Source organism: Sciurus vulgaris, assembly GCF_902686455.1.
Source record: "Sciurus vulgaris genome assembly, chromosome: 16".
Classification (NCBI taxonomy): domain Eukaryota; kingdom Metazoa; phylum Chordata; class Mammalia; order Rodentia; family Sciuridae; genus Sciurus; species Sciurus vulgaris.
Genome location: NC_136477.1, coordinates 12,224,701 through 12,242,373, shown reverse-complemented (window position 1 = coordinate 12,242,373; position 17,673 = coordinate 12,224,701). Strand labels below are relative to the sequence as shown.

The window sequence follows — 17,673 nt, the reverse complement described above, 5'->3', positions numbered from 1 at the left end:
AGGGTGCACCAGGGTTTTTGCCTGTCTGCATCCGGCTATCTGTTGGGCCTTAACCTAGGACTGGCCTCTAGTCACATCGCCTGCTCTAGGACCTCCCAGATTCCTTGCTCTGAAGATCCAGCTCCCCCAAGGCCAGTCTGGGGCGGTCCCATGGTGTTCCGGCTTCTCTGAGCCCATGTCCAGCACAGCTGCCCTCAGTGGCTTCTTGAGACAACTGCGCCAGGACCCGAGTGTGGGAGGAGGACCAGGGAGTGAGAGGAGGGAGAGCAAAGTAGAGTCTGATGAGGGATTCAGCCAGGCGTATGGCCTCCACCTCAGTTCCGGGCAGAGCTAGATTTGCTGATCTTTCTGGGTCATGCATTCTGCACCCCTGCCCACAAATAAAGCAACATACTCAACCATACCACGACCCTTTTAAATCTTAGTACTAGCATTTCATTTTTATTTAGGTGTGTATTTTTTGTACCACGGATTGAATGCAGGCATTTAATCACTGAGCTATATCCCGGGGACAGTTTTTAAAACTTATTTTGAAACAGGGTCCTAAGGGTTGCTTAGGACCTTGCTAAGTTGCTGAGGATGGCTTTGAACTTGCAATCCTCCTGCCTTAGACTCCAGAGCTGCTGGGATTACTGGCGCCGGGCAGCAGTGGCATCTTAAGGGCAGCTGGAGGTGGCAGCAGCAGCAGCGTGAGAAGGGAGTCTGCCCCTCCCCCAGAGCTGGGGCTCAGCTACTGAAGCGGAACCTGGAGCGGGTCTTGCTGTCCTTCCATTGCACTGAGGCCAGGAAGGTGCGGATTTCCATGGGCTGCAGCGTGATGGAGGATGGGTCCAGCGTGGAGGGGACAGGGTGGGGAGTGGGACCTGTGGAGGGGCAGGGGAGGAGGAGTAAGGGGCGCAGATGTCCTCTGTCTCTCTGTGTTCCCTCCCCTGGCCTAGACACCCCTGAGTCTGTCCCCAGGACCTTACTTCTGACCCTTGAACCACTTTCCCCGGCTGGAACAGAGCCTGAGATCCCCAAATCCTCTGCGTGTCTGGCCAACTGCCCTCCAGTCCTCAAGCTGACGCCCTTCCGGAACTAGACACTGATGGAGACTCTCAGATCTTGTTCTCGGGACTAAACACCCCCAAAGTTAAGCAACACTGCTAGTTTCCCAGACCCACTTCTGGCCCTTAAACCCCTGGCCTGCCTCTGATGCTGTCCCGAACCTCAAGCTCCACAGTGGGTCCTGGCCAACATTCCCACATCTCACGCACCACCCCCAGCAGCTGACTCCAGGCAGGACCCAAGGCAGGTCCTCACCGGTGCTGGGTGTCCACTGGAGCCTGGAGGCACTGGCACGGGGCTGGTTGGCCGCCAGCGTGGTCTCCTGCAGGTGGGTGATGGCGAAAGTGGAGAACAGATCCTGCGGGGAGTGGGCGGAACCGGCTGAGTTGCGGCGCAAAGCCGAGTTGGGCCTCTGCCCTTCTTTCTTGCCTCTCCTGTCCCTCCCCACCTCTGCCCTCCTCACCCGCAAGTCCACGGTCACAGGGGCGCTCAGGTTGCGGCTCGAGTCCTCCCACGCTGTGAACTGGTGCTCCAAGCGCAGCAGCAGCATGTCGGGGCCCCAGCGGGCCAGCGTGAGCAGGTGCACCGAGGGCGGCAGCTCCCGGCGCAGTCCCGAGAACTGCGGCAGTGGGGCGGGGCCCAGTCGCGGAGGGAAGGGTCTCGGACCGAGAGGGGCGGGGCGGGCTGCAGGGGCGGGGCTTCTCCGGGAGGGGAGGGGCTCAACCAAAAGGGACGAGCAGGTTCCTGACAGTGACAGCTGAGCCCGGGAGGGAGTGGGCGGGCCCAGGTTGCGGGTGAGAGGGGGCCGCCATACCGGTCCCAGCCCAGAAGAGACAGAACTGACCGAGGCTGAGACTGGACATTGCTAGGGAGCTCGGAGGCCGGGCTGCCGGGGAGAAACCGGGGCTGGGGGAGGCGAGCAGGCGGGAGGGCGGGGCCAGGGTGAGGCGAAGGGGCGGGCGGGTCCTGCTGCCCCAGCGGTGGGTAGCGAGCTGGCACTGCCGGGGGCGGGGCGGGGGCTGAGCCTCCCCAGGGCTCAGGGGACCAGGCTTTGCCCAGGAAAACCTGCACGCAGCCTCTCCCCACAGGCTGCATTCCCGTCCTTTCTGCCCTCCCCGCCGCCCCTCACCTGCTTGAGTGGGGTGGCCCGGGGGCGGTAGCGGGCGCCGTCAGCCGGGGCCAGCACCACCTGCGGGGCTAGGACCTCTCTCTCCGCCAGCAGCCGGTGCTCGGCGGCCGCCGAATCCACCCTGTCCAGCAGCACGAGGTGGCGCCCTCGCACCACCTCTCCGGACCCCTTCTCCAGCAGGGGCTCCCCTACCCCACGGTAGTCATCTTTCAGCAGCTTTCGATGCACCTGCGGGGAGAGTGGCCAGGAGGAGGTGCGGTCTAGCAAAGCGTGTCTGGGCAGAAACAGCGTAAGGCGTTAGAGGAATGTCAAGACCAAAAAAATGGGGAAATGGGTAACGATGATGAGGGTCTGGTAAGGGGACCAGAATGACAGGGAGGCCTAGATAGGGCAGGCCAGGGTCTGGCCTGGGGCCTCGTTAGGGATCGGAGGGAAAACAACACACAGCAGTAAGAGCTCTCCACTTAGCGGGGCGCACAAGCAGAGACCTGGGACAGAAACAGCCTTCGTGGCCACGGGGCCATGGGAGAGTGCCCCGCAGGCGTCGGGTGGGCACTGGTGGCTGCCGCCTGGCTTGGATCGGGCTGGGACCTGGCTCACCATGAGCTCCAGTGAGCCGTCTGTCAGGCTGCTGCCCCCCTGGGAGCGGTCGGTCAGCACTGTCAGCTGCATGCGCCCGTCCTGGAGGGGGGAGGGCGAGAACAAGGCGGGGTGCTGTGAACCAGTCCCCCAAACTGACACTGGAAAAGAGGGTCATTCCACTGCCGTGGTGGGGAGGAGCAGCGTGGGGGAGGAATTTACCTTGATGTAAATTCGAGTGTTGACAGGGTAGTAGTTTCCCGCCACAGGCTCAGTCTGCTTCAGGGCCCAGGTGGGTCGATAATTCCGCCTGGGGTGGGGTGCGACTTGGTCACCTTGAATCCTGTTCCCTGCTCCTCCCTCCACCTTCACCCCTCCCTCCCACATGCATTTAATTGGCAAATACCCCTACTGTCCCTGGCCCCCCACACACCTCGGCCAACCCCGAGCCTCAGCCTCCTCACCTTCTCCTCAGGATCTCCCGGCCATTGCTGTCTGTATAGAAGTACTCGTTTGTCTTCATTGGTGTGTCAAAGCGACTGATGACCTCCTTCCCCCAGGCATCACTGTACCCAAAGGAACAGTGAGGTCGGGGGCCAGGCCTAAATTCCACTTTGCTCTTGTTCCCCCACCAGTCCCAGCCTGTGCCACTTACCCCACAGGTATGGGCCCAACTGTCCACTCCAGCTCCAGGTGACGCTGTCCCTGGTACAGGCGAACCACCTGGGAACACCAGGCTGAAAATTTCTGGTGTACCTCTTGCACCAAAGCTGTCTGTAGGCACATGGGTGTGGAGGACAGATGTCAGCTCACCCCAGAGCAGAGATACGCCCTCAGATGCCTGCCTGCCTGCCTGGGGCGGGGATTCCTGCACACGTCTCCTGCCCAGGTGTGATATCCACACTTCCCCTCAGTCACACCACCTCATTCTGCAGTGTGGAGTACATGCTTGCTGCCTACCACTACCCTGTCTTTCCTCCTTAGAATAAGATACTAATTTGGCAGGTGGCTGTCTGAAAAAAAGACTATACTGTTGAGTCTTCTGCGAGGCTGTCTGTAGCTCCATGATCATGGTCTGCCCCATGGACAGTGATCAGAGCAGTGTGAACAGTGTTCCCTGCCCCCTTTCCCTTTCCTACCGGCTCAAATGCACATTCAACGGTTGGATCTCCAGCAGCCATCTTAGATCTAAGGTGGAAGCTGAATACTGAGGATGTTACAGCAACAAGATAGGAGGGATCTGGGTGATTCCAGAACCATCCCACCTTCCCTAGATGGCCCGGCCAGACTTTCTGTTAGAAGGAAAGAATCTTCTATCTTGTAGGTCAATTAATCTGAGTAACTGTTACAACAGTCCAGCCTGTATCCTAATACATGACCCAGGAATGCAAACGTTAACCTCAAGGGGAGTTTGCATGAGTCTTGCCATTATCTGTCCCTAAGAGAAAACATCAGTGAAATGTCATAGGAAACCACTGTTCCCAACCAGACACAGCCTCAGATGTCCACCCTGAGAGTCTTGCAAGCACTACATAAGTGTGAATTCTCTTTTTTACTTTGAGACAGGGTCTTTCTAAATTGCTTAGGGCCTTGCTAAGTTGCTCAGGCTGGCTCTGAACTTTCAATCTTCCTGCCTCAGCCTCCCAAGTCCCCAGGATTACAGGTGTGTGCCACCATGCCCAGCACAAGTGTGAATTCTCAAATATCCATTCCAGATATAAACTTCAAAAAAAAACTTTTTTAGTTGCAGATGGACACAATATCTTTATTTTATTTTTCTATTTTTATGGGGTGCTGGGGATCAAACCCAGGCAAGCACTCTACCACTGAGCTACAGCCCCAGCCTATAAACGTTTTCCTTTTGTGGTGCTGGGGAATGAACCTCGGGCCTTGTGCATGCTAAGCAAGCATTCTACCACTGAGCTACAGCCCCAGCCCCAAGATATAAAAGTGTCCCACAGACCTTAGTGACTCTTGCATCTGCTCCTGACTCTCCCTGTTCACCTCCAATTTCCAAAACTAAGTATAACCCTGACTGCCACAGTAGATTGGAATGCGTTGGGAAAGACTCATAGAAGCAGCCTAAGTATCAGCCCTACAGGGGACCCTCAGGTCTTAGCCCCTATCTAAAGGAGATATAAATCCTCCCTCCACCCTCACCGGTTCCACACCCCCCACCTTCATCCCCAGCTCCCCACTCCTTATTCATGGCCCCAGACCTTCACCAGGCGGATCTGAGCCCAGCGGCTCACAGGAAATGGTTTCTGTCCGTCAGGTCTGAAGATGTAGGCCCCAGAGGGCTGCTGGCTTTTATCATCACCTACACTGGCAATGTACCTGGGACCAGAGCAAGTGAGAGTCACATGAGAGGCCTTTGCTCCACGCTGTCCCCAGCCCTAATGATCCTCTCTCACCAGAAGAAGGCTTGGCTCACGGGTAACAGGAGTTTCTTGTCCTTGTTCCTGATCTCTGTCAAGAACCCGGTGTCAGGGTCGAATGTGGCCCTAATGTACTAGGCAGTGAAGGGTGGAAAGAGATTAATGACCATCGCCTCAGCCAATGGCAGCTCCATTCTTCCCAGAGCTGAGGACAAAACCCTGGAGTCACTTTTCTTCCTCCTGCTTCTCACATGACCCTCCTGGCAAACCCTGCCAGCTCCTCCCGTCCATCTTCCTCTCAGCTGAGCCACTCCCCACCCCAGCAGCCTCACAGGACGATGCGGCTGGCTCCTTAGAGGTCCCCTTTCTTCTACACTCACCCCCACGATCTGCTCATGCCTGCAAAGCTAGAGGGTACCTGTGACACTCTAAGCCTAATAGGAGCCCTCATCTGCTCCAGACAAGGCCCACGTGGACCTCTAACGCAGCCACCAGGCCAAGTCCCATGAGACACTCCGGGGCCCACAGAAATGTTCTTATTTCTTTGAGGAGAAGAAAACTTGGGCAGAAAAATAATAAACATATCATAATGAGACTTGCCTGGATTGTATTTATCTTTTATAGCAACATCATCATAAAATAGTGTTTTTTAAGCACTGAGGATTACACCCAGGCCCTTGCACATGCCGGGCGACCACTCTACCAGTGAGCCACATCCCAAGTCACTTTTTACTTATTTAATTTTATTTTTCTGGTACCAGCGATTGAACCCAGGGTGCTTAACCACTGAGCCATATCCCTAGACCTTCTCTGCATTTTATCTAGAGATAGGGTCACACTGAATTGTTTATTGCCTTGCTCAGTTGTGGAGGCTGGCTTTGAACTCACAATCCTCCCGTCTCACCTTCTGAGTCGCTGGGATTAGACGTGCGCCTCCGCACCCAACCCCAGGTCATTTTTGTTTTTTGTGCTGAGATAGGTTCTTGCTAAATTGCCCGGCCTGGACTTGAACTTTTGATCCTCCTGCCTCAGCCTATAATCTAGGATTATAGGCATCTGCTACCACTTCTGGCCACTCATGCCAGTCTTAAGGCAGCCTCATTGTGCCCATGACCCCTTCAGAAGAGCCAAAGTCTTCCTCTCCATCCCTGGCCCTCACGGTCTGAGGGCTTCTGTGTCTGCTACCTTCTGCCTGCCGGAACTCCTCTTCCCCCATATGCCACCTGACTCCCTTCTCTGGGTATTTACTAATTTCAGTGCTGCAGACAGAAGCCAGAGTATGGTGCATGCTAGGCAAGAACTCCACCACCAAACTACAACTCCAGCCTAGGTCTCAATTTAAATGTCACATTCTTTGACACCCCTCCTCGAAAACTGCAAGCACCCAATGTCCATCAGTTGTGATATACCTAACAAGAATCACCCACAATCCCACTGGATCCTCACAATAGCTCCACAATAGGACACTGAGGCTCAGATGAATGTTATTCACTCACTCAAGGACACAATCAGAGGAGTGAATGGTGATGCTAAACCAAGGTCACTGACCCAGCAGCTGACATGACATTTCAACTTGTCACAGGGGCAGTGAAAGAAATTCAAATAGGGTCTCACCTCATTTTCAATTGCTAAGACACGGTACTGGGACTTGTGGGGAGCGGAATTTGGAGGAGGGGCCTGGGGCATCGTTTGATTCATCCTGGTTACTGAGTAGATGCTGAAGCCCAAGGCAGGCACGGAGGCTGAGAACAGCAGCTCCGGAGAGTGCTCCTGAGGGTCAGAGCTGGGAACTACCACCACCTGGGTAGGGAGGCAGGAACGCGAGTGAAGAGGTTGTAAATACACCTAGAGACCAATCATAGGGGAGGCATCGAATGCGAGGAAAGGAAAGAGTTTTGGGATGGGGAAATCAAATTTAGGTGTTGGAGGAGTGGGGTGTTCGGATTCCAACAAAAAAGTTGCAGAGGTTGGGGTTTGGCCAGTGTTAGAGCCAGTGCTTAGCATGCATTGGATCCTGGGGTCCATCCCCAGCCTAGAGGTCGGGAATGCTGCAGAGAAGACTCCCAAGGAGGAAAAGAGAATCCAACGGGAGGGTGAAGAGATTGTGCGGGTCTTGGAGAAATGAGGGAGGAAGCAGGGGAAGAGATCTTGAAGCTGGGGAGCAAATTCTAGGTGAGAATAAGCTCAAGGGAGAGGGCTTCTCGGATGAAAGGGCTATCTGTGAACAGGGAGAAAATTTCCAGGGGGGCATTAGAAAGGGGGAGCACTTATGGGAGGGAGGTGTTTCCAAGCGGGGAGAGGGCAACGTTAAGGGAAAGAGAGGCTCATGGGGGAAGTATCCATGAGAAGCGAGGAAGTACCAAGGGGTAATACTCGTCAAATGGACTCACATCATTGAGCACAGTCTTGCCATTGGGATCCTTCACGAGGAAAACACCTTTGCTGACTGGCAGCCGCACCATTTGATCCACCTTCCGCCCCAGGGGGTTGTAAATGACGACGTGGAACTGGGGGAAAGGGTCAGGGAGGAAAAGGATCACCGCAGGCTTCCTACAAATCCACCTGTCGGGTGGGGCAGAGTCCCAGCGAGGCCAGGCACATCTCTCAGAACGAGCCATCCCTTTGTGGTGCAATAGTCCCTGTCCTGACCTAGCTTCACTGTACCCCACGCAATCTCACCCAGGGATGGTCCTCCAACAGGGGGGAAAAAAACTAAAACTAAAAAAACCCCACACGCAACCACACCTTAAGGAGCGCCTCGGCCCAAGACGCGCCTTTCCTCGCCCCTCTGTTGGACTTCGCTTGCTAGGGTCCCACCCACCGACCGCTTCCCGGCCTCGGCGCCCAGGCTCACACTCGCCGACTTCTGGCTGGGCGGGCAGATGCTCATGTTGAGTTCGCGGCAGAACGAGAAGGCCAGCTTGGAGCCGCTGAGCCACGCCAACGCGTTGCTCAGGAGAACCTAGGGAGGAGCTCAAAGGAACCGCTCAGCTCTGGACCCGCCTCACCTGGACCTCCACCGGCCCCGCCTGTCTCCGCCCCTCGCGCCGAGGCCCCGCCTCCCCGGAATCCGCCCAATGAACGCTCCTCGGCCCCACCCATTCCCCAAAGCCCCGCCCCACGCACCTCGCAGGGACCCCAGCCTTCCGCCAGTTGACGCGCATAGTCGTTCACCACGTGCTGCTTGGCGGTGCCGCTGACCGCGTCGTGGTGCTGGAGCACCGCCATCGCCTCATCTGCGTACAGGCGGTGAATTGGTGGGGTCTCCGCGGAATCCGGCGCCCACCGCAAGGGGATGCGAAAGGTCGGGTGAGGGCAGGCTCAGGAGGCGGCCCAAGGTGGTGTCTAACTCCAGCCGCGCCCCTCCCCTCGTTTGCCCGGCACCTACTGAGGAGCGCACTGTCTCCCCAGCCGTAGGGTCCTAGGGTGGCCTCACGGCCCGCCAGCGCCTCCAGCTGGTTGCACACCTGGGGAGAAAGGGGTGTGTTGGCGCCCCTGGGTCTCCTTGAGTTTTGCCCCATCGAACCCAGCACCCACTCACCTGCAGAAAGTTGTAACTGAGGCGCTCGTAGCGTTTGAGGGCCGGCCTGCTGGTGAAAAAGCCGGTCCAGAACATGTGCGGGCCGTCGGCGTACGGGAAGAAGTCGTCCTTTTTCACCGACCTGCGGCGGAAGAGCGGCGGGTCAGCGTCACAAGCCACGGAACCTGCCAGCAACCCCGCCTCGCCCCGCAGGCTCTCCAGTCCCTCAGATACCAGGTGAGGTTGGCCTTGTGCAGCTCCCACAGGTAACAAGCAGGGCTGGAGTAGAGGACATGGACCCGGCTCCCGTTTGCCTGCTGCTGGGGGAGGCGTGCGTGAGCCCTCGGGAGTCCGCACCTCCCCGGGGCCCACAGGTGTGCACATGCACATCCATGCCTCCAGTGGATTCGGGCTCTGAATAGACGCGTGAAGTACACACCAGTGCTCATGTAGGAAAACAAATTGGGTTGAGGCCAAACGTTAACCTTTCTTGAACTTCAGGGATAATTGGCCAAGAATAAACCTGAAATCATACTACTTTTTTTTTTTTTTTTTTTGAGACGGAGGTCTTGAATTCGTGAGCTCAAAAGATTCTCTCCAAGTGACTTTACCCAATTGATTTACTAAAAATTTTTAATGATTTCAATTTTATTATGTAAAACATTAGGGAAGCTGGGAGTTTTAGCTCATGCCTGTGATTCCAGCTACTGGGGAGGCTGACGCAGGAGGATCCCAAATTGAAGGCCAGCCTGGGCAACTTGCAAGATCCTGTATTTAAAATAAAAAGGGGATGTAGCTCAGTGGTAGAGCACACTGGATTTGATTCCGCTGTATCAAAAATAAGTAAATAATGGGGCTGGGGATGTAGTTCAGTGGTAGAGAGTCCCTGGCTTCCATTCCCAGTAGGGGAGGGGGTCATTGGGGGGAAAACTGCATGACATTTTAGGACAGGAATAATAATCATTTTCCAGCACTGTCAGATTGTTACCAAAAAATGCTTTTTAACTTTTTTTTTTTTTTTTTTTTCTGTTTTGATGGTAACTGAGTGTGGAACTCAGGGCCTCCAGCATGTTAACTCTGCACTGTACCACTGAGCTATACCAGTGACATAGTCTTTATAGTGAGTGGAGGCTCATTTTCTACTGACCTTCATGAGGAAAAGGATGTTTGCTCACTCTGTTCCCGGTATGCACAGTAGGTGCTCAGTAACATTTGAGTGAATGAAGGGGTTTACATGGAACTACATTCCTTTAATTGTGTACACACACGATTTTTTTCCTCCAGGAACTGGTTCCAGGACCCTTCCCCAGGATACCAGTTCCTTGGATGCTCAAGTCCCTTATATAAAATGGTGTTGTATGTAAACAATGTACATCTTCACCTATATGCTAAATCCTCTCTAGATAACTTATAATACATGATACAATGTAAATGCTATGTGTATACTTGTTATATTGTATTTGAGGGAATTGACAAAGAAAATGTTTATGCATGTTCGGTACAGATATAAGTGTTTCCCCAAATATTTTCTGTCCAGGGTAGTTGAACCTGTGGACATGGAGCCATGACCTGTATTTGCTTACATGTGGAATGTGCACACAGCCATGCATACTGTTTTGTTTCTTGGTTTCCCCCTTGGCACTAGGGATTAAACCCAGGAGTGTTTCATGACTGAGTCCCATTCCCAGCCTTCTTTATTTTTTATTTTGAGGTAGGTTCTTGCTCAGTTGTTCAGGGCCTCACTAAATCTCAAAGGCTGGCTTTGAACTTGCCATCCTCCTGCCTCAGCCTCCCGAGCTGCTGGAATTCAGGTGTGCGCCACTGCACCTGGCAGCAAACCACCACTCAGTTCTTCAGTATGTTCGGGGACTGCAGGCACAGCCTAAATTAAGAGAGGCTAGACTTCACCGTCGTGGAATTCACAGACAGGTAAAGGAGACATTGAATGGAGATGGCCTCTTGGCTACAATCCACCTGGATGTGGCACCACAGGTGTTCGTGGGCGCTGTTTTAAGCACAAGAGGAAAGGCTCTAACTGAAGTGTGGCTAAGGCTTTCTGGAGGAGATATTGCAGCTGTGTCTTAGAGGAACAGGTTTTCAGTTAGAAAAATAACAAACAGCTAGGGGTGGGGTGTAGCTCAGTCGTGCAGCTTGCCTAGCATGCTTGACACCCTGGGTCCCATCCCGGGCACTCCGAATCATCATCATCCACGAGATGCTTTGTGGGCCAGCCACCGAGGTACTGATGAGTGTAAATGAACTCTCAAGCTCTTGCTAGCAGCCTGATGAAGTGGGGACCACTTTTATGTCATTTCAGAGGACATAAGGAGAAAACCAAGGTACTGATTATTTAAATACACTTCTCAAAGTCACACAGCAGTAAAATGGCAAAGCCAGGATTTAAACTTAGGGACTTCATTTCCAGAGTCTGTAACGTGGAGTCATCAAAGGAGCAGTCAGTGGTAAAAGAGCATGACATCATGACAGCCCAGGGACATGGTATTTGCAGGAGGCAGTGGTCAAGGTACTGTAGGCTCTCTGGGAACCAGGAGCGGGGCGGGGGGAGTCTGGTAAATGTCTTCTGGAAGACCCTCAGTGGTTCCTGAGAGCCATTCTGGTGAAACGGCAGTGCAGGGGGACTGGATGATAACAGTGTAGTGACGACACAGGTGGTGAGGACAGGATTGATGGGACAGGGCTTCTCAGAAGAAAGGTGACAAGTTTCTCTGCTGATGGGAAAGAATAACTGCTTGTGCCCATAGTCTGGGCCACTTACAGGGACACATCAACGGATCTGTGTTGGTGTGAATAATGATGACCCAAAGATGTCTGAGTCCCGATCCCAGAACCTGAGACTATCACAGGTAATCTACAAAGGGGACTGAGGGTTACAGATGGAATTAAGTGTGGTGATTCAACGGCCTTAACAGATTATCCTGGATTACCTGGGAAGCCCAACATAATCACAAGGACCTTTAAAACTGGAAGAGGAAGGGACTGGAGTGTAGCTCAGTAGTGGAGCGCTTGCCTAGCAGTGTGAGGCACTGGGTTTGATCCTCAGCACCATATAAAAACAAATAAAGGCATTCTGTCCATCTACAACTAAATAAAAAGATTTAAATATATAAAAGTAAACATAAACTATATATTTGTAAATTATATATAAATAAATATACTTTAAAAGGGAAGGAGGAAGCCAGGCATGGTGGTGCACACCCATAACCCCAGCGGTTCAGGAGGCTGAGGCAGGATGGCGAGTTCAAAGCCAGCCTCAGCAGCTGAGCAAGGCCCTAAGCAACTCAACGAGACCGTGTCCCTAAATAAAATATAAAAAAGCTGGGGATGCGGCTCAGTGGTTAACAGCCCCTGGGTTCAATCTCTGGTACCAAAAACGAAAGGAACGCACCTGGAAGAGGGATGCAGAAGAGGCGACAATGAAAGTGAAGTGACTGCGGAAGCAGAGTCAGAGAGAGGCTATGTGACTGGCACTGGAGATGAAGCCTCTAGAAAAACGCAAACACCTTTCTCCAAAACTGCCAAGACCTCACTTCTTGCTCAGTGAGACTGATGCTAGACTTCCCACCTGAGAACTCTATGACCATGTATGTTTCTGTAGCTGAGCTTGTGTTTGTTTGTTATAGCAGCAACTGAAAAATAAGACAGCACTCTAAACATGACCTGAGCCAAAGGGATACGAGCAGCCTGTTGCTATAGTTTGCATCTGCAGTGTCCCCAGAGCCCATGTGTTAAAGGCCTGGTTGGGAGATGGTGAAGACTTTAAAAGGTGGAACGCATTAGGAGGTCTTGAGGTCACTGGGGCTGTGTCCTCAAAGGGATGAGTGGGACCCCAGCTCCTTCCTCTTACTCTCTCTCTCTCCCTGGCCATGAGGTGAGTAGCTGCACTCTGTCATCTGCTCCTGCATGATGTGCTGCCTTACCGCAGACCCAAAGCAAGGGGCCAACCGATCATGGACTGAAACCTCCAAAACTGTGGCAAAGTGACCCTTCTCCTGCCTCATGGGACTGAGCCCAGGGCATCACACATGCTAGGCAAGCAATATCCCCAGCCCTTTTTATTTCGAGACAGGGTCTCACCAAGTTGCCAGATTGGCTTTGAACTTGTGATCCTTCTGCCTCAGCCTCCAGAGTAACCTGGATTTCAGGCATGTGCCGCCATGCCTGGCTAATCCTTTTATCTTATTTGAGGTACGTGTTATAGTGACAGAAAGTGGATTAACACATGCCTGCCAACAACTACCACAGGGTGGGCACACTGACCTGAGCATTGACCTGTCGGATGAGCTTGTCAAGGTTCTTGAACCACAGATTGGCGTTCTCATACTGGAAGTCTGAGCCCATGGTCATCACAGTGTGGTTGGTGCGGTAGTGCTGGCCCTGCAGGAAGGAGGGGAGTCCTCAAGCCAGGATGTCCTAGACACCCCTGTGTCTAGCTGTGTATTGGTATATATGCGGTCAAGAATGTATGTGGTACAGCTGGACAGGGAGGTACACTCCTACAATCCCAGCGGTTCAGGAGGCTGAGAGTTCAAAACCAGCCTCAGCAACTTAGCAAGGCCCTAAGCAACTCAATGAGACCCTGTCTTTAAATAAAATATTAAAAAGGGCTGTGGATGTGGCTTAGCATCCTTGGGTTCAATCCCTAATACCAAAAAAAAAAAAAAAAAAAAAAGGTGCATGGGAGCATAGGGACACATAAAGAGCCACTGACTGTCCTGTTCTCTTGGGCCTACTACGCAGATGAGGGCCAGAGGCACTGTGAGGCCTGATGCTACCTCGTGCATGCGTCTAATGAAGGGTGCACGGTAACCTGAGAGGAAGGACGTGGTAGGGTGAATGGAATAGTAGCATTCAGTACATCTTCTATCACCTCGGGTATTCCCCGAGCTGGGGAAAAGGCTCGGTGCATGGTATACACTGGTCCTGCAGGGACTGGACTCCGGATTACCTGGTTAGTGGCCAGCTTCAGGAAGTATGTGACCAGCGTCTTGACATTGTACTCAGGGCTGCGGGGATCCTCCACCACAGGGTTGTCTCTACACAGCATATCCCAGCACAGGTTTTGCGGTGGGCTGTACATGTTGGGGAGTATACCTGTAGGCCATACCAGGCTCAGGGGGTGCCCAGTACTCCAGAGCTTCCCTGGAGTCCAAGCCTGCCCTGTGCCACCCAGAATGGGCTTCAGGATGTGTGAGGCCCATTGCAAAAGGAAAATGCAGACACCTTGTTCCTAAATGATTAGGGATTTTAGGACCACAGATCACTGAATCAGGCCCTGGGTGACGGCCCTGCTCCCACTCCCTCCTCACCAGTGAAGAGGTCAGCAGTGGGAGGCTCCAGGCTGGTGCTGCCCCTCCACACCTGCTCCATCTCCAGACTGTCCTCCCGCAACTGTTTATCTTGATAATCAATGCGCCCTAGGAAGAAGCCATCGAAGCCCATCTGGAGGGGGGACAAGAGGGGACAGTGTGGATGAGCAGCCAGAGCCCTCTCACCCACAAGCTCTGCTCAGCTGGGGAAGGACTGGTCAGAGCACAAATTCAAAGGAAGTGGGACCAAAACTAAGCAGGCCTCTGGTTTATCTCCCAGCCTGGGAAGGGCATACACCACAGGCGGGCATCCTAGGCAGTTATCTGTCCCTGAGCGCACACACCATGGGAACCAGTCACCCAGACTTTGGGGATGGCACGAGAAGATCTCAGAAATGATTGTCTCCCAAATTAACCAGTGAATTGCAACTCCAACAGGAAACGTGGAATGCAGCCTTTGAACCACCTTTAAAAGGCCCCTGTTCCTGCTGATGGGCGGAATTACAGCCTCTGGACAGAAGTCCCTGTGTTTCTCTTTTGCTAACAAAGCAATAAAACTTCTTCCCCCCTCAACAAACAAACAAACAAAAAACATCACAGGGCAGGAGGGAGGTGACAGGTCTAAACCAGACTCACTTCCCCCTCCCCAGCTCGGTCAACCGCTCCTTCTGCAGCCTGAAGCTGGATGGATCCGCACACAGGAAATGAAACTGATTTTAAAGCAAGGCCAGAACCCAAAAGGAACACCAGATTCCAGTTCACCCAAAATGGGATGAGGGACATAACTTGGTGGTAGAGCACTCGTCTAGCATGAGTGAGGTCCTGGGTTCAGCACCAAAAAACATATCAAGTTCACCCAAGGGGCGGGAGTAAGGGCTGTCCCAGCAGGCAGGGTCTGGGTCACTTGAGATCACAAGTGGGGCTTTAGTCGCTTCAGGAGGACACGATGCCAGGGAAGAGGGGTCCAAGAGAGGTCTGTACAGCACCTGGGCGAACAAGGAGGCCTGTTCTCGAGAGTGGCCAAAGGGGTCGATGTGCCAGGCCACACGGGGACGCCCATCCGTGCCAAAAGTGTCTTCCAGAAAGCGCAGCCCAAGTGTCATCTGGTCCACGATGGCCCCGTAGTGAGTGGTGGCCTCATCGTTCATCACCCAGCCACCGTTGACAAACTCCAGGCGGCCTGTGCAAGGAGGGGCAAGGGCGGGTGACTGGGAATCTGAAGACCTGCCTGCATGCTCAAGCCTAAAAGGAAAAGAAGGGGCACCCCCTGGCCAGGGTAGCAGGCTGGTAAAGAAGGCACTCGCGCCGCAGGCTTCCCTCCTCCACCCAGCCCTAGCCCTCCTTTTTAAAAAAATTTGGGGGTATTGGAGATTGCACCTAGAGACACTTTACCACTGAGCCACATCCTCAGCCCTTTTTATTTTTAATTTTAAGATGGTCTCATAAAGTTGCTGACGCTGGCTTCCAACTTGCCATCCTCCTGCCTCAGTTTCCCAAGTGGCTGGGATTGTAATGGGTTCACTTGATGCTTTGACTGTATCCTTTGTCGCTTTGAAACTTACAAGGTTTTTCTTTTTCCCAGTCTTTCCCTGATCTTCTTTTCCCTAAGTTCCTCCTCCCTGATCATCTTTTTCCTGATGTCCATCCTGATCTCTCCTAATTCGCTCTGAATCACCTCTATAAATAAGCAGCCACCTGTTCCTGCTGATGGGCAGCATCACAGCCTTTGGGACAGGAGTCCCCTGAGTTTCTCCTTTGCTAGCAAAGCAATCTCTCTCTCTCCTTTTTCTCAAAACCTCGTTATTGGATTGGCATCAGGGACAAGGACCGAGCTTTTGGCGACAGGATTGCAGGTGTGTATTACCCACACCTGACGCGGCAGGCTTTTCAGAGTCACTGGAGGTGCGGCCTTGCAGGATGCACAGGGCTTCTCCAGTTAGCCTCGCACGGTCACAGCCTGTGACCCCAGCTACTCCAGAGGGTGGAAAGTTGGACGCCCGCCTGGGCAACTCAAGGAGACCCTATCTCAAATTTTAAAAAAGGGCTGGGGATGTAGCTCAGTCGTACATGCCCCTGGGTTTAATTTCCAAAAGAAAAAAAGTTTTCCAAGTAAAGGGATTCCCGTCTGTGAAACCACGTGCGTGCACAGCTTGCACGTGGCGTGATAAAATCTCAGAAACCAGGTTTGCAGAAGCACATTGGGTTGGGCTTCCTCTTTTCACTTCCTTGGGGCAGGCTTACCCTGGCGCACCAGTTTCCTCACGATTTCCTGCGTTGCATTTGTCTGCTGGTTCCACCAACGGGAGAAGAAAGCAATTTCCACATAGATGAAGCGTCGGGTGGGCTCAGCCAGTAGAGCAGAGATAACTGAGTCTAGAATGTACTGCACACCCGCATGCTGGATGGTATTCTTGACTGTGGATACAGGAAGGCAAGCAGGGCCAGCAGAGTCAGAGGGAACATTCCTTGACATAGGAAAAGCCAAAGCTATCAGTTGTCCCACCATAAAGTCCAAGTACCAGAAGGTCAAATCCCAACCTCTATACTTACCGCCATAGAAATACTGGTCCACGGTCTTGAGCCAGCCCACGTCGTCATGTGTGTGGGCCACCAGGTGTACATTGAGCATGTTTGGCTGCACCCTGGGGCATGTCTACACAGGGACCCCAAACACACAGACATACACGGCCTGTCAATAACTTCGGGGTTAAGAGGCAAGACTGAAAGGTAGGGAAGGGGGTGCGGGAGGCGCAAGATAAATCTTGATCTCAGAGTGGCTCAGGGAAGTAGAGAGGCTGTACCTGACCCTGACTATGTGCAGAGGAGGCCCTGCCCGCCGGGCAGGACACACACATAGTTGCTCACAGATACAACTCCCACTTTGCACAACCCCACAATGCAGCTCGCTCACACCCTGAGGAAATATTCACAGTAATAGCTATGTTTGTTAAACATTTGCAGGCAGATAGCGTGGGAAGTGGAGCTATATCATGCCTTCTTTTCAGACGAGGACACTGAAGTACATAGAGGGAAAGGGACTCACGCAAGGAGGCAGCCAGGAAGTGGAGAGTCCAGGCTGGAACTCCAGACCGCCAACTCCAGAGTCTCACTGTCCGCTAGCTGCTCTCCACCCGCGCCTGCCCCTCCACAGTTAAGTGCATGGGAAATCCAAGCAAAAGACCCGGAGACAGGGAGGGAGCACGATCAGAGGCAGCCCCGTTCTCAGACGCGTACAGACAGACTCTGAATAACACAAAGTACTCGGGCCACAGTGTCTTATCAACAGGTATCCACGAGGCACCTACTGATCAAAGTCACCCACACCTCCGGACAGTACTCGGGGCTTCTCTGGCTACTGTACATTTCCGCCGAGAGTCCCGCTCACCTCGTATCCCGCAGCCCGAGCTCCCGGAGCCGCCAGCAACAGCAAAAAGAGAAAGGGGACAGATGGGAGCGGCGCACACAGGACGCGGGAGCTCATCCACGGCTCGGCTGCGCCCGTCCAGCGGCCAGCGCCGACCCACGAAGCCTGTGAGCGGCTGCCCATAGCTCCGCCACCGCCGCGATCTCCTGCGGGCTTCCCGGAAGCTGCCAATACAAGAAGAACGCTCCGCCCCTAGAACCGGTCTGGCCAATCGGCGGGAACACGTTTAGGGCGGGGCCTCATGTTGCAGGATTGAGGTTGCAGCCCTA

General features: G+C 53.5%; 1 protein-coding gene and 1 long non-coding RNA gene across 3 annotated transcripts; one reads left to right on the top strand and one right to left on the bottom strand.

Annotated features, from left to right (window-relative positions):
• Nucleotides 1-546: 546 nt before the first annotated feature.
• Nucleotides 547-17,569, bottom strand: LOC306646524 (lysosomal alpha-mannosidase-like). 2 transcript variants are annotated; one of them, XM_079115131.1, is made up of 24 exons: nucleotides 17,366-17,569; nucleotides 16,531-16,633; nucleotides 16,222-16,395; nucleotides 14,967-15,160; nucleotides 13,981-14,113; nucleotides 13,620-13,765; nucleotides 12,932-13,048; nucleotides 8,888-8,970; nucleotides 8,675-8,795; nucleotides 8,522-8,600; nucleotides 8,260-8,369; nucleotides 7,988-8,095; nucleotides 7,524-7,640; nucleotides 6,748-6,933; nucleotides 5,170-5,267; nucleotides 4,975-5,092; nucleotides 3,411-3,529; nucleotides 3,220-3,321; nucleotides 2,978-3,065; nucleotides 2,777-2,857; nucleotides 2,177-2,404; nucleotides 1,511-1,666; nucleotides 1,303-1,369; nucleotides 547-863 (listed from the first exon to the last, which is right to left on the bottom strand). In XM_079115131.1, the coding sequence occupies exons 1-24, from the start codon at nucleotides 17,525-17,527 to the stop codon at nucleotides 727-729; spliced, it is 3,027 nt and encodes a 1,008-aa protein (XP_078971257.1). In that variant the 5' UTR covers nucleotides 17,528-17,569; the 3' UTR covers nucleotides 547-726. The 2 variants fall into 2 exon arrangements, with proteins under 2 accessions (XP_078971257.1, XP_078971256.1); XM_079115130.1 differs by having other exon boundaries at nucleotides 549-863; nucleotides 1,303-1,405; nucleotides 17,366-17,568.
• On the top strand, nucleotides 2,440-2,606 carry LOC306646525. The gene is made up of 2 exons (XR_013759863.1): nucleotides 2,440-2,530; nucleotides 2,571-2,606. It is a non-coding gene; the product is annotated as an uncharacterized lncRNA (long non-coding RNA).
• Nucleotides 17,570-17,673: the final 104 nt, after the last annotated feature.

Bases quoted from the DNA above. Each gene is read 5' to 3' on its own strand.
- LOC306646524 (XM_079115130.1), bottom strand. From the start codon at position 17,527: ATGGGCAGCCGCTCACAGGCTTCGTGGGTCGGCGCTGGCCGCTGGACG. The intron at 13,049-13,619 runs GTAATCCGGAGT...TCCTTCCTGCAG, and splicing joins TGAAGCTGGCCACTAACCAG to GGCCAGCACTACCGCACCAA. The intron at 3,322-3,410 runs GTAAGTGGCACA...CTTTGGGTACAG, and splicing joins GTTGGGCCCATACCTGTGGG to TGATGCCTGGGGGAAGGAGG.